The sequence below is a fragment of the Larus michahellis genome, chromosome 3 (assembly GCF_964199755.1).
Source record: "Larus michahellis chromosome 3, bLarMic1.1, whole genome shotgun sequence".
NCBI classification, from domain to species: Eukaryota; Metazoa; Chordata; class Aves; order Charadriiformes; family Laridae; genus Larus; species Larus michahellis.
The window spans coordinates 22,691,452-22,705,507 of record NC_133898.1 but is presented as its reverse complement, the minus strand read 5'-3'; the positions used below and the strand labels follow the sequence as shown (position 1 = coordinate 22,705,507).

Sequence of the window (14,056 nt, the reverse complement as noted above, 5' to 3'; positions counted from 1 at the left end):
AGACTAACGCAATAGATCTTTGTTTACTGTGAGTGAATTGTACTTACGTGATACATCTTTATGATCACATGAATACCAAACCACTAAAGAAAACATCATGTTAATAAAGTTAACCGAAGCCCACTACATACTCCAAAGGATATCAAGTCACACCGTGAACAGGCAGCACTGTTTACAAAGTTCCTTTTCTACACAGTCACATTTCACATTCTTGAGGAAAGAGATTCTTCTCTCCTTCCCAGATCCTAGTATCGTTAGCTGACTTAGTGAATTCACTTCTGGCACACAGAACTTGCAAGAGGATTGTAATTCACAACAATGAAGTTCACCGCTTTAAGAAAATTACTTCCTGCTTTTTGTGGGGCTGAGTCTGCACAATCTTGGCCCAAAGTTTGAGTGTGTTGTCTCAGAATTCATGCAGTTCCCTGTTTCATTCTTCCCACTCAATCAAACCACTGTGGAAGGCCATGGTTGTTGAAGGAAATAACTTTGCAAGCAGCTCAAATCATCCCCAATTGGACAAACTGATATTAGATTAGGGAATCTGAACTAATAACGTCTTCAAGGACAAACGTGCTGCAAAGTCAGGTTCGTCAGGTTTTTGTCCCATGTAACCGCTTCCTACATACTACATAGTATAACAACTCCCCAAAAGTAATGAATACAGTCAAGATCTGGGCCTGGTAATGCAGGCTTTTCATATTACAGATGAAAATGAGTTAATTTTTTTTCTTAATAGCTGTGGCTAGTAGTAGGAGAGCCAGGAGAGATAAGGAATTTAAAATGTCTGAGAGCTTAGCCTAGATATACTCTACAGAGAAAACGTTCTGAGTGGCTTTGCTTTCTGACAACAGCTCAGTTCTGCCTTCTGCTCTTCATTTAGGTGCTGGCCTTGGCTTGACAATAAGAAAAGCAAGACGACAGCATTCCTTATGCTTTACATAAACAATACAGAGCATCCACTTGTGCTGCAGCACTCTGGGGCATGTCCTCTAACAGCTGGAACAGAGCTACTGAGTGCCAACAGGGGCAGTAATCCACGGAGCCTTGCAGAATGCCGCTAGCAGGAGCCTAGAGCTGGAGAAGTGCCTAGCGGCGTCATCTCCTCCTCATGGTCTGTGCTAACAGCAGGGTGCTGCAGTTCACCGCTATGAGTTCTTCGGAGAAGGACAATCATGCCTGGGGATCAAACACGCACAAATACCACAGGAACCATTTGCAGACTTGGAAACAGGGACTGGTCTTTGGTCCAACTTGCCACAAACTTACTGACAGCACAGATTAGGTCAGCTGTGGCTTTCTGCAAATAAATGTAGTTGTGTAACAATGTGGAATATCTAAGTTTGGCATGGTCTGACTATGTGTACCTAAAAATACAATTAGTCAGAATGAGCTCAGTTTCCCAGCCAATGCGACATTGATGAAACAACTAGTGAAGTTTTTAAACATTCTTTAATAACCAAATTAAGAGACTCATTAAAATCCTACAACGCACAGCATTTCCACTAACACACAGATGCATAAAGTTTGCAGCAAGAATAAAAAAAGGAGTTGGGAAGATACTTTTAATGTTTAACTATGTCCAAAAATCACATCAAACTGGCTGCAAAAAGGAGCTACACAGAATTTTTAGAAAAAAGTCTAGATCAATCTGACATTTTCTGCTGGGAATGGAAAATACTTCTTGTGAAAGCTGGGCACTAAAATCTTCGAAGTACTCATAAGCCAAGGGAACACAGAAGAGACTAAAACAATGGGCAACTCATTCGACACTGTGACAAAAAGCTAAAGCTCGGCTAAAGTGGAGCATGCAAACCCTGCCAAAGCCCAAATTTTGGTATCCACGTGTGAGAGGCTAAAGGGTCTTCAAAGCAATTTAAGGTGAAGAAGATTAATGTTACCAAGAAATAGGACTTCTATGGCATCATGGCCCAGTCTCTTATTGCCTTCTGCTTTGTTATGTTAAGACCTGACAGGGGCTCTTGCACAGCTTCACTAATTAGTTTGTAGCTTATGAAACACACTTAGAATGAGACTCCAGCTTCCAGGTCTAACCTAGGAAGTCACTGAAGTGTTTTACTCTTTTTCAGACCACATGTTATGCATTTATCCTCTACTTGGCTTATATTAGAAGCTAGAATTTGTAGTAAAATGCAGTACTCACCTCATTTGACCTAAAACTCCTTCCTTGCATGCCATGTTTCCAAAACGCTAGCACGCTGTCTTGTAGACAGACTGGTAACAAAGAACACTGGAATCAGTTTTGAGGCACAATATCAACTCACATGCTTTTGGCCTTAAAAGGAGGACTGCAATCTTGAAATTTGTGCGTGTAAGTTTTATTGTATCACGTTCACCCACACAGACTGCAAAACGTCTCACAGGAATCTCTGAACCTGCCTCAAAAATAGCTGCTGGACTCGATGATCTCAAAGGTCCTTTCCAACCATGAAGATTCTATGATTCTATGATTTATTTGTTTAATGAACAGGGTTTAAAAACATTCCCACCCAACAAGAAAAAGCTCTAAAACTGTCCTTCTGTCTAGTCCTAAACATGTCCTTTCCTTTGAAAGGGAAACCCCTCCTCCTTCTAATACTAGCAGAAAATATATATTGAATTTTAGCAGAAAGGTTACAGGGACAGGATACCGGAGTAATATTTTTCCCTTTCCCAGCAACTATTGGCTAATATAGTCCTTCTGCAATAGCAACACAAAGCTTTATAAATCCCTCTACTTCCCAGCCCCTCCCCTTGTTACAAATGTGGTGACAGACGCCTGCATTTGAACCGTGAAAAGAAATGGGTCTAGGGCCTTCCTCAAAGCAAGGGCAACTGTTACAGGTCCCCAGGAAGAATCTGTCCCGCCTGCATCCAGCATCCTGCCTCTGGGTAGGTATGCAGGAAAGAGCACTCCCTGGAGAACAAGCCAGAACAGGACACTCCATAGCTTGGTTGTGACAAGCAGAGAGAGGACTACAGCACATGCAGAGGTCCCACAGTGAGCACCTTCCTTCCCCCCATTCCTAACCAACAAGAGCCAGAAAAGTAATGTCTTCCACGACAATACTTATTTTTTTTGTCCTCTTCTTTGTGGGACATTATATTTGAAGTGCCTGAAATTTTAAAGCTTTTCCTCAGAAGAAAATTCCCTCCAACTCATTATTTTTGTTTCCACTCTTCCTCCTTTTCTGGTGTTACGCTCCACTCCGTCTGTGCGCACATCCCTCCTCATCCCTCTTTCAAAAGCATGTGACGCAATCAAAGTATGTAACCACTGGAGAACTGGCGAAATAAATGTATTCTGTCTTTCTGTTTCACAGATCTAATTCATTCAGATTCTTCACAAGAAAACAAAATTTACATAAAGTATCATATAATTTAGTCTTTGAGCTGCTTTATAAAAACGGACTGTATGAACACACATGCAAAATGAATTAGCCATGCGTGATTCACTGAGTTTATGTAGGTTGTTAAGGTATCCTTTTGAAGCTGAAGGTCTCCATCATATTCCCAAGATATTTAGCCTAACCCTGGAATCTCCACTGATTATTACTCCATTCCATCTGCTTCCAGGGAAGTGCATTACATGGCATGCTGAACCTTTCACTGAGCCTTCTCGCACAAAGCGAAATGCATGAGATAGTCTTTCAAATACCAAAGACTTGAGTTAGTATCTATAGAATACCTTGAGTTGGAAGGGACCCGTAAGGATCATCGAGACCAACTCCCTGCTCCTCAGAGGACTTCCTCACAGGACTAAAAGCATGGTCCAGATACTCCTTGAACTCTGACAGGCTTGGTGCCATGACCACTTCTGTGGGTAGCCTGCTTCAGTGACCAAGCACCTTCTGAGTGTTGATTTCCCTAATGGCCAATCTGAACTTCCCCTGATGCAGCTTCACACCATTTTCTCATGTCCTATAACTGGTCACCAGAGAGAGGAGATCATGACCTCCCCCTCCGCTGCCCCCGCTTGAGGAAGGTCTAGACTGCAATGGAGGCACCCCTCAGGCTTCTCTTCTCCAAGCTAAACAAACCAAGTGACCTCAGCTGCTCCTTTTAAGTCTTGTCCTTGAGACAAGGTCGCCCTCCTCTGGAACACTCTAACGGTTTGATGTCCTTCTCATAGTGAAGCACCCAAAACTGCACACGGTACTGGAGGTGGGGCTACTACACCAGTGGGGTGTAAAGTGGGACAATCGCCTCCCTTGACTAGCTAGTGATCCTGTGCTTGATGCATCCCAAGACAGTTGGCCCTTTTGACTGCTAGGAGACACTGTTGACTCCTATTCAACTGTCCATCAACCCGAACGCCCACATCTCTTTCAGCGGGGCTGCTCTCCAGCCTCTTGTCCCCCAGTTTGTATGTATAACCAGGATTAGCTCATCCCAGGTGCAGAATCCAGCACTTGCTCTTGTCAAATTTCATATGGTTGGTGCTTGTCCAGCTCTCTAGTCTATACAGATATTCAATATTAATAATGAAATCCAACTTACCTATTGATTCAATCTGAAAGTCAAACGTGAGCTCCGATGACAGCTTGCGGCTGGATTTTAACCTGCCTTGCAGATTCACTATTTTTATGCAGCCTAGAGAATAAACAGGATATGTCAACCAAGAGTTAATCCCCAATATACAACCTAATTTGAAGACAGGCAGTATGCATGTACATGCATAAGTATATATTTATTTAATACTAAAACTTACAATCCAAACACACCAAAATGGTATCTCTCTCCAGCTGTGTTACATGTACAACACTTGTCTCTGTAGTGTCTATAAAAAAATGACAGTGTTAGTTCATAACATAAATTACCATGGAATTTGAAATGGAAGTTCCAGATATTGAGACAGTTTAATGGGTTAGTGTGTTTTTTATCTACTTAAAATAATCATCTTACCAGCGACATTTCTTTTCTCTTAGAGAGGCATGTCCACTTATCCAACATGTTGACTATGACGGGAAAACTGAAGCTGTAATATTAAAGTACGGACTTAATCCAGCCTTTTCTGAGTCATGTCACAAAAGCAAACTCATGTGTACATTGCTCTCCCTTCATTCTCTGTTGATGTCATTTAATATTGCTGTTGCAAAAAAAGGCAGATATATGAAACTGCCCACACTGAACCTGAATGCTGTTTCATTTGATTTTTCTTCTGCCTTTATTTCTAAATCTTGCTAGGGACTTCTGCGAGTACTTAATTCTTGCTGCTATTTTCAGACTTTCCATCCCCAGATCTTCCAAAAATAGGGGATTATTTCCTTCTCCAAACTCTTAAAAGAAGGGTTACCTTCCCCTCTCTGCATTACAGCTGCAGCAGTCTCCATCACAGCAAACAGGAGGATCTGACCCACAAGTGATTAGTGGACACGTCAACTCAAAAGAGAAGTGTAGTTTTGGTCCTTTGTTTGTTAAGGTTAACATTACACAAAAAGCAGCTCTTACTAACTCAGCATTACTGCCAGCAATTCTGTAGGCATTCTTTTGTACAGAAAAGAGAAACTCATTAAATTTGTTCGAGATGTTAGAGATTAGAGCATGTTACCTAAAATACAAAAGCAGCTTTCAGTTCAATAATAAAATCCACGGTCCTGTTGAGAAGCAAAAAACCTCCTCAAGGATGATGGCTGTTTATCTTGGAAGGTATACATTTATGATTTTATCCAGTTTCTAGTGCATGATCTTAACCAAAAGTCGATGTAGCCATGATGAAAGCATGCAACAGAAGGACTGGAAGATATACATCTGTGCAACCACATTATGCAGTGTGCAAACATGCACTGCACTGGTTGAAGCTAACAGAAGAAGGATGGCAAGGGGGAAAAAAACCCCTGCAGTAAGTCTCTGCCAGCTAATTTTTTAAAAACGTCTTTATGAGACATTTACAAAAAATGTTCAATGTCAAATAATGAAAACTACTATTTGATGGAAGCTATTTGTGACCATATGGTACACATTTTCCTCATTTAAAAAACTGAAAAATCTGTTTTATTGCATTATCACTCTCCTGCCAGCAGGGGACAGGAATAAACCAATACAACATGAGGCTTTAAATTAGCGTCAAACAAAAAGGAGAAAATAACAACAAGACAACAAGAGAACACAGAAGTGATTCAAGGAAGCTAAAGTACTGGTTTTGGAAGGCACAATGCAATGTTAAATTTTTCACAAAAAAAAAAAAAAAAAGAGAGAACCAGGAAGGGATTACTATTCTTGCATTTACACACAGACAATTGCAGACAATACAGAGAGAAAAATGACAACAGGACATTATGTGTCAAAGAATTTCTCTTCAGCATGCTATTTTTATGGATTCTACTGAAGTCATGCATATGTATGAGTTTGAAAATAAAATGCACTAACTCTGAAGTAGGCAAGTACATTAATTGGCCATCCACTGATCACTTTGTCTCTTGCAACTATGTTTTAAACTGTGTCAAAATCTGACGGGCTTTTCAGCAGCGAGAAGGTCAGCAGGCACCTTCCTAGTGGAAACTGTACTACTTAGTGAATTCCACAGTATGCAATCAGCCGGACTCATACACGTGTATATGCCAGCACAGGGCTATGTATAAATTCATCATCCATCAACAAGGGCTCTATGCCTAGTAATAGCAAAGCTATTTACTGCTGTTAAACCTGCAAGCCTATGACTGCTGTCAGCTCACTACCGTGTCTAGGTTTAGGGGGAAACCTTGCAAGTCTAGGAAAGTAGTTCTTAGCACACTTCCTTCTTAAAGAGAATTTCTGTTGTTGCTCAGATGGTGGCTTTCTCGCTCACAGCGCCCAGACCACTGACGGACAGGTACTTTTTTTCCTGCTACCAGTGGTCCTAATCCCTCTCGCTTTCCTTAAACATCAGAATAATATAAATATGCTCTCTCTCAGCAGGAGGCTGATAACACCATTTCTAACCACACTGGCTTATTGCGGGAGAGCCAAACTACACCTACAGTGATGTTGACAGAAATTGCTCTGAGTACAATTCTATTAAATTCCATTAAATAAACGGAAGTCACAGTGCCAGCGTAGAGCACAGAACAGCACAGTGGGTAATAGTCAAGTACAGCCTGATTTATGGAAATACAAGAAACCACAACTCCAACCTCTGCTATACTCAAAATCTCATGAAATCAAATCAGTTCAACAAGTAGAAACATCCGAGAAAAAGTGCATGTGCAAGCAGGTACAACCAGATACCCCTTTAAATGGAAAACTTAAATTGATCACTTAGCCTTAACGATTTAACCATTACTTTCCTCAGAGGAAACTACCTCTCTAGTGCTTCAGATATAATAGAAGAGCAAGGAACATTTCTGAACACAATTACAACAGCACACAAACCTGTTTCTGTAAACCATGAGGAGGTAGAATTTGGGTTGACAGTCTCAAACTTCACCACCTGGTTGAAGTCTCTTCCTCTACTGACACCGACACAAACTAAAGGGAATTCCTGCTCAGGGACTACCAGCATTTCAAACAATCTCAGTGGACAAGGTACAGGAAAATCTATGTGCTAGATTAAAAAACAAAAACAAATATTAGAAGGGAAACAAGTTTAGTCTGAGTTGCTATTAGCTATTTAAACTGTACAGTAAATTTTATGCCATATATTTTGTAACATGAAGTTTACTTCTTTCAGATAACAGTAACTGATAGATACAAAAAGTCCAAGTTAAGAAGTTTAAAGAGTCTTCATGCCGATTCGGTTAAATAAGGTAAGATGTCTTTCATCACGTGTGTCCTGTGCAGACGCACACAGATGACAAGAGTGCTACACCCGCCATTGCTCTCCACGGCTACGGAGTCTCTACGCCTTGTTTCCCACGCTGACCAAGCTATAGTAGCTGCCTCTCTACAAACATGAGTCCACCCTGGCTCCATCTCTTCAGGTTGTGTCAGATGGGGTGGTAAGACCCATTTCTGGGCACCTCCAGTGTCACAAAGCATAGAATAAGTGGCCACCTTCTCTCTGGTATGGGAGCAAGCCTGCCATTAACCCCTGTTAACACTCTACTCCGCCATGCCTCAGTCTGTCAGCAAGAGTTTTTTTAACGTGCAACTAAAAAACAATGCTCATGGAGAGAAGGGTTTTGTTCTTTAACTGAAGTGCACCACAAAACCAAGAACATTCCTATTAATATTTTGAGCCAGTTAATACATATTACACACGTAAATAGCTACTTTCAATGTAATTTAAGAAAAACCAAGAGAAAAGTCTAATAACTCAAGAAATGGCTCTTAACAAGTTATTACAAGATAAATAGAATGGAATATGGGAGTATTTCACCTTATCATAATATTACCTTGATTAACATAAATTTTTGCATTGGTTCAACCCATTCTAACAAAACAATGCTAGACTGTAGTGCTCCACAAAGGTACTTGTGGCCTGTGTAGGGATTCCTCACTGCCAAAAAAGGAGAGGTAGAGTACATTAGTGTACTAAGCAAATACAAATTATAAACATTTTCCAACTAAGTAACATGCCATACACTTTTGGAAAACACCCACCACCACCACTCTAATCTTTTATACATGGAAGCTGCTGAAAAGTCAACATTCACACTATAAAAATGGTGACAGTAAGCATGCTTCTATCAGGCATGAACTGCTAGTAGCTGGTACCAAATAAGCCATAATAAACACGACTCTTACAAGAGCACTGTGGTACGTTTCACCTCTCCAATTCAAAATAAAGTTAATTGTTTGGGGTTTTTTTTGGTTTGGTTTTTTTGTTTGGTTGGTTGGTTTTGGTTTTTGTTTGTTTGGGGTTTTTTTGTTTGGTTGTTTTTTTGGGGGTTTTTTTTAGACCAGTAGGTGGGATTTACTATTTTAGATAGTCTTAAAAAAAACAGCTGACTGCACACACATTTGAAATATCGTGCTTCACCATATTAGTTTGCCTGAACTATCTCCACATCATCATAAGAAGCTGTTAAAGAATGGCTTTTCCTGTGACACACAGTCAGGTATGCAGCAAGCACTGAACAATCACTGTCACTTGAGAACCGCTCAGCTGCCTTCCAAGCACTGTCACAGCAAGTCTGAAATCCAGGAGCTCTGTATTTCTGATGAACATTTCTAGATCAGCAGGAAATTCAGGTTGGTTTGTGTTTTTTTTTTAAAGTGCGATCATCTATTTCCACCCAACTGCTCCTCTTCTATTGTTTGTGAGAACTCAATGAAAAATTGAAGGAGAACAATTAAGTTGCGAAATTGAGCACTGTGAAATCTGAAGTTTCCCAACTTTAATTCTATATTATTGACAAAATTCTACTCTTTAAGCACTGTTCAGTTAAGACAAACAAGTGTTACTTTGCACTTTGTACAATAACATCTAAAGACCAGATTTTAAAATGCAATAAAGTGACTGTGGGCCATCAGTCAATTAACAACACAGTTCAGATAACGAGCTTCTACAATCCAGTACTATCTACATAAGTGAAATATGCTCACACTACCTTACTGCCAAGGAAATCCACTCCCAATCCCTTGGCACCTTAAACATTAAAGCTTAATTTCATTAATCCAAGTTTTCCCTCAACATCAGTCAAACCAACAGCAAACTGCAGCAAGTAATGGCTTGGTGTGACCCTTGGTAAGGCTGAACTCAGGAGCAGAAACCAAAAAACATGCAATTGCCAACACCTCTAAGGTGGAAAAACAAGTCCGGAAGTTCTTTCTCTGCCTCCTGTGGCAATGCTACTTCCCTCAGGCCAGAAGGAATGGAGGTTCAGGCTGCACAGGCAGGAGACAGGAATCTGTCGTTTCTCCCCTTAGACCTGCCTTTTGCAGCTGCCCTTGTTGCCATCACAAATTATCACTTACGCCTCTCATGGAAGAAGGACTGCACGCTTATTAAGCTAAGCTATCTCTGAATGCCAGGACCCACAGCACGCTTGTTAAATTCCGTGCCTGTTAGTACAGAAACTGTAAGATTACAGAGGAGCACACCACCAGGTTTCTCATTTCATAAACACTGTCCTGAAAACATATGGACTTCCAAATTTTTGCACCAGAAAGCCAGCATTTGTACCTACTCTGATCCCTGTCACTCCACTCCTCCGGCTGTTCCCCTCACCATCTGTTAACATTCACACCTCGACTAGATGCCTCAGTGAGGGCAAGGCCTGGACCTACACAGTACATGTCATTAACACCCTACCACACCCTACAGCATTTGTATCCCAGAAAAAGTCAAGTTTTAACAGGTGAGCTGGACAAAGAAGCGCTAACAAACATCAGATGTTTTAGCAACATCAGGGAGATTTTTGTCAGGGTAAGTGCCAGATCTCCCGTATAATACAACTCCTCACACCAAACATTCAATTATGGGACACCAGGTGAAACATGTCTGCACTACGTGCGGACAAGAGCTTGACCCCAAAAGATCATCCACAATAACCTTTCAGGGTTTTTTTTTTGTTTGATTTGTTGGGTTTTTTTGTTTGTTTGCTTAAAATCTGTCTGCCCCCATCTGCATTCTAAAACGTGTCTTAACACAGTGCATTTTTGACACTTCAGTAGCTGGCACTTTGAATACACTCCAAACGCTTCAGAGACAACACCGTCCTCAATGAATTGAAAATACTCCTTGCTTTTTATCAGCCAATACTGATAACTGGAACTTGTGCTAGGAAGTGAGGCTACTTAAGCCTGATAACTGCTTTATGTCACTCCATCAGGTTCTTCCTGAGGGTTCGTTTAAATTTGACATGCATTCTGCTTCTCTGCGTTTCCTGAGAATTGTCTTTGAATATAAAGAGCAGAATGGGAAAGTGTTCAGCGCTTAAATGCAAGGCCTAACCTGAACGAGCTCACTGTCTGCAAACACATAGTTTCATAATAATGACAAAAGTCTCTTCAGCTCCTAAATCTGACTCAGTAATCTTAATACCACCCCCATTTGTACTACTTTTTAGCGTTTATTCTGCAGATCTTTACTTACCAACACAACACTTCTGACACCATTTAGTGTCAGGAATTTTTGTAGACACTGCAAACTTCCTACAAGACATAAATACAGAATTATTGATCAACTAAAACAATTTAATGAATTTGCTTTTTAGAGAGTTGTTGGTGGGAAAGTTCTATTTGCCCCATGGAAAAGATAAAAATATATTTATTTGTATATTTCTTCTCCAAATGATATGCCTAGAACATACCTGGTGATCCCTCTGTTAGCACTGAGATGCTGCTTAGTTATACAGCATTACGAATGCAGTTAAAAGTCAGGAAAGGAGAGGAATAGGTACTCCAGTACCTTCAAGCATCATTTACCACTATGTCTTGTTATTTAATTATATGCATTTATACGCATGCCTGGATAGTCTATTGTACTCCCATAATCATTCTTCTTTGTAATGCTGTAACTCACTGCATCCTGTGCTGGATACTACATAGACAACGTAGAGGTCCACTCTTGTTCCAAAGATGTTATAGTTCAAAGGCAACACACGTGGACCCAAGGGGTGTGGGAAATGATGCTGTACTGGGTAGCTTGCTAGGCCATGGTCCTTGCAAAATAACAGCTTAAGTTTTGCAAAACTTTTCATAGGCAGCACAGCATGCATTTCAAGAGAAGGCCTGAAGGAGGTCTGGAAAGCAGCTTTGCAAGATCTTTTCTCACGTGCAGGGGACACTCCCTGAGAAATCATGAAAATAATTATCAGGGAAGATGATGTTGTTTGCTGGTAGTGGGAATCGGTGCTTTTGTACAGACTAGAAGACGACAGACAGTATGGAGATTGGCCACAGTAGTCTTAACAGTGAAAATAATTAGTTTTATGCTGTAGAAAAGATAAGAATAAGTGGACAGATGCTGCAGTCAAAGCTATGAATTATGAAAATACTTGCACTGCATTTCAAATGAAGCAGTCCAGAAGTGACTGATAACGCAGCAGGACTGAGCAACACGAAAACTGAGCACTGGCCACAAATTTTGGTTGGAAGAAGTCATGGAAGGTTTGAAAGGAACTGCTCAAGGACATTCAAGGGAAAGAAGCTGGAAAGGAGACCTATCACAGACATTTTCTGCTACTGAATATTTGCCTACCAAGTATCATAAACTGAGCTTAGACTGTTTTGCCGATGAATATATGAATGTCACAAATTACTTTGAATTCTATTTTGCTTTGTATTTTCTCTGCTGAAAACTTTGCTTTTAACATATCTACATTTTTCATGTAACACTCATCATCACAGTATATCCAGGAACTTGCTGAAGAATACAGTTTGTGGTCTGGTAGGAAAAAAAAATTATGCTCTTCTACTTACTTCAACTTCTGCTGCTTAATAATTCTGCCTGGCTAGATGTTACTACCCTGATGATTTACAACAAGGGGTAAAATAGCAAAATGGATTATCTAAATGAGTCTCTCCTGACTTCAAATGACTGGCTTGGCACTCACACATTCAGGTTGTGCTGCGTTTTTGTTGGGAAGTGACATGAGTGGACAAGAAATTTTCTGACTCCTCTGCAACTTAGGTGAGGTGTCATCCCAGGCTGAATGTAGTCTGGACATTTTCCTCCCATGATTCTTATGAGAATTATGGTTATTAGTCCACTGCTGATGCAGTCCTCAAGCCAAAGTCACCCAACCAAGGTTAGTTTGGAAGGGAGGAGCAGAACAGTGGTGCAGGCACAGAGAAGACAATTCAAAGCACAAATTATCTCTTAGGTAATTAGAATTCAGCCACTAGGAAGAAAACAGTTTTCAGAAAAGTGTTGCACCATTGTGTTTGCAGATGACTGAACAAGAAGCTTTTCCAGCACCCAAGAATTAAATGTTAATAGGTTGTTAAAAGAATCAAAGGTAGTAGAAAACAGATCTTCCAGAATACAATTTCCTAACAGAAAGCCTATTATATGAGAAAAACCAGTGATTCACTGTGCATTTTAAGAATCAAAGGTTTCTCTGCAAACTAGATTAGTGTTACTACCTACCTCCTCTTGGATTTCAATGGGCTCCAAAAGCTTGTTTGGCAGCCAGCACTGCACCCAGTCTCTGGGATTTTGTATGCAGTTGTTAGTAAATAAAGACTGCATGTACAATGTGCTGTAGGCATCTGGGGACAAAAGTACTTTCTACACTGGCCTGCAAAAAAATGACTTGCCAATGATGAATGTGTCATACCTGTACTCCAGTTCTACTCTTCCTAGTTTTCAAAATAACCCATGAGCAGTAAGAGATTCTCTCTGCGGTAAGAGATTACACATCCACACTTTTTTTTTTTTTTGTTTTAATAGAACAGAAAGATAGTGCCCAGAGTAACTAACGTAGGATCACCATTTCTACTTGCCTGCAATATCACAGGTACAATATTGACCCTAGATTTTGTTTAGGGTCAAGTACAACCATGATTTACCATACTAGACTACACCTGAAAAGAGCTATGCCCAGAAACAAGAGGCTTCATTACAAGAAGATAAGAGGTACCAAACCCCATTTCTTTAGTAAGAGTATATTCACATATTGATTTGTGTAAATTTAGGGGTCTACCCTCTCGTTAATACCCATGAGTTATTAACGGCAATCTGCGAACAGAGCTACACATTATTCGGTATTCCCAGAGTTTCACAAGCATATCCTGAACACACAGAATTAAGATATTCTGATATATCTGGTGATTTGTATTTACCTGGGAAGTATTCGGTCAGGAAGTTTATGTGCTGGAATAGCAACGGGTAACTTTTGCATTTGCCTTGCATAATCAAAGAGTCCTGGAAGATTATGGGAATAGAGCTGAGAAGCTTTACCTAGAAATTAGAAAACAAAACCACACTTCAAATATGAACCCAAATGTTTACCTGCACTACCATCCCAAGATAGCACAGTAACTTACCGGATATTGATAACAAGCAATTGTTCATGACGTATAACCATGTACACCTTCGAGGAAATAGCTGATAAAGGGAAAGAAAAACAAAGAAACAAAAGCATTCACTTTGATATACATAAAACGTGAGCCTATTAAGTTGATCAATTAATATCTGCATAGACAACAGGATAAAATTAACATTGACTTGCTTTTTGTAGCAGAAATT

At 40.2% G+C, this 14,056-nt stretch overlaps 1 protein-coding gene across 14 annotated transcripts in view; it reads right to left on the bottom strand.

The window, feature by feature from the left end:
- MAP4K3 (mitogen-activated protein kinase kinase kinase kinase 3) overlaps window positions 1–14,056 on the bottom strand; it is an 81,005-nt gene that overhangs the window by 4,382 nt on the left and 62,567 nt on the right. For 8 of the 14 annotated variants that reach the window (XM_074579091.1, XM_074579097.1, XM_074579096.1 and 5 more), the window contains 8 exons: window positions 13,855–13,915; window positions 13,651–13,768; window positions 10,958–11,016; window positions 8,313–8,416; window positions 7,351–7,522; window positions 4,712–4,780; window positions 4,501–4,593; window positions 2,165–2,235 (listed from right to left, as the gene is read on the bottom strand). In XM_074579091.1, the coding sequence (XP_074435192.1) occupies window positions 2,165–2,235; window positions 4,501–4,593; window positions 4,712–4,780; window positions 7,351–7,522; window positions 8,313–8,416; window positions 10,958–11,016; window positions 13,651–13,768; window positions 13,855–13,915 (747 nt within the window). The remainder of the gene's footprint in view (window positions 1–2,164; window positions 2,236–4,500; window positions 4,594–4,711; window positions 4,781–7,350; window positions 7,523–8,312; window positions 8,417–10,957; window positions 11,017–13,650; window positions 13,769–13,854; window positions 13,916–14,056) is intronic. The other 6 variants (XM_074579092.1, XM_074579099.1, XM_074579086.1 and 3 more) reach the window with 2 other exon arrangements.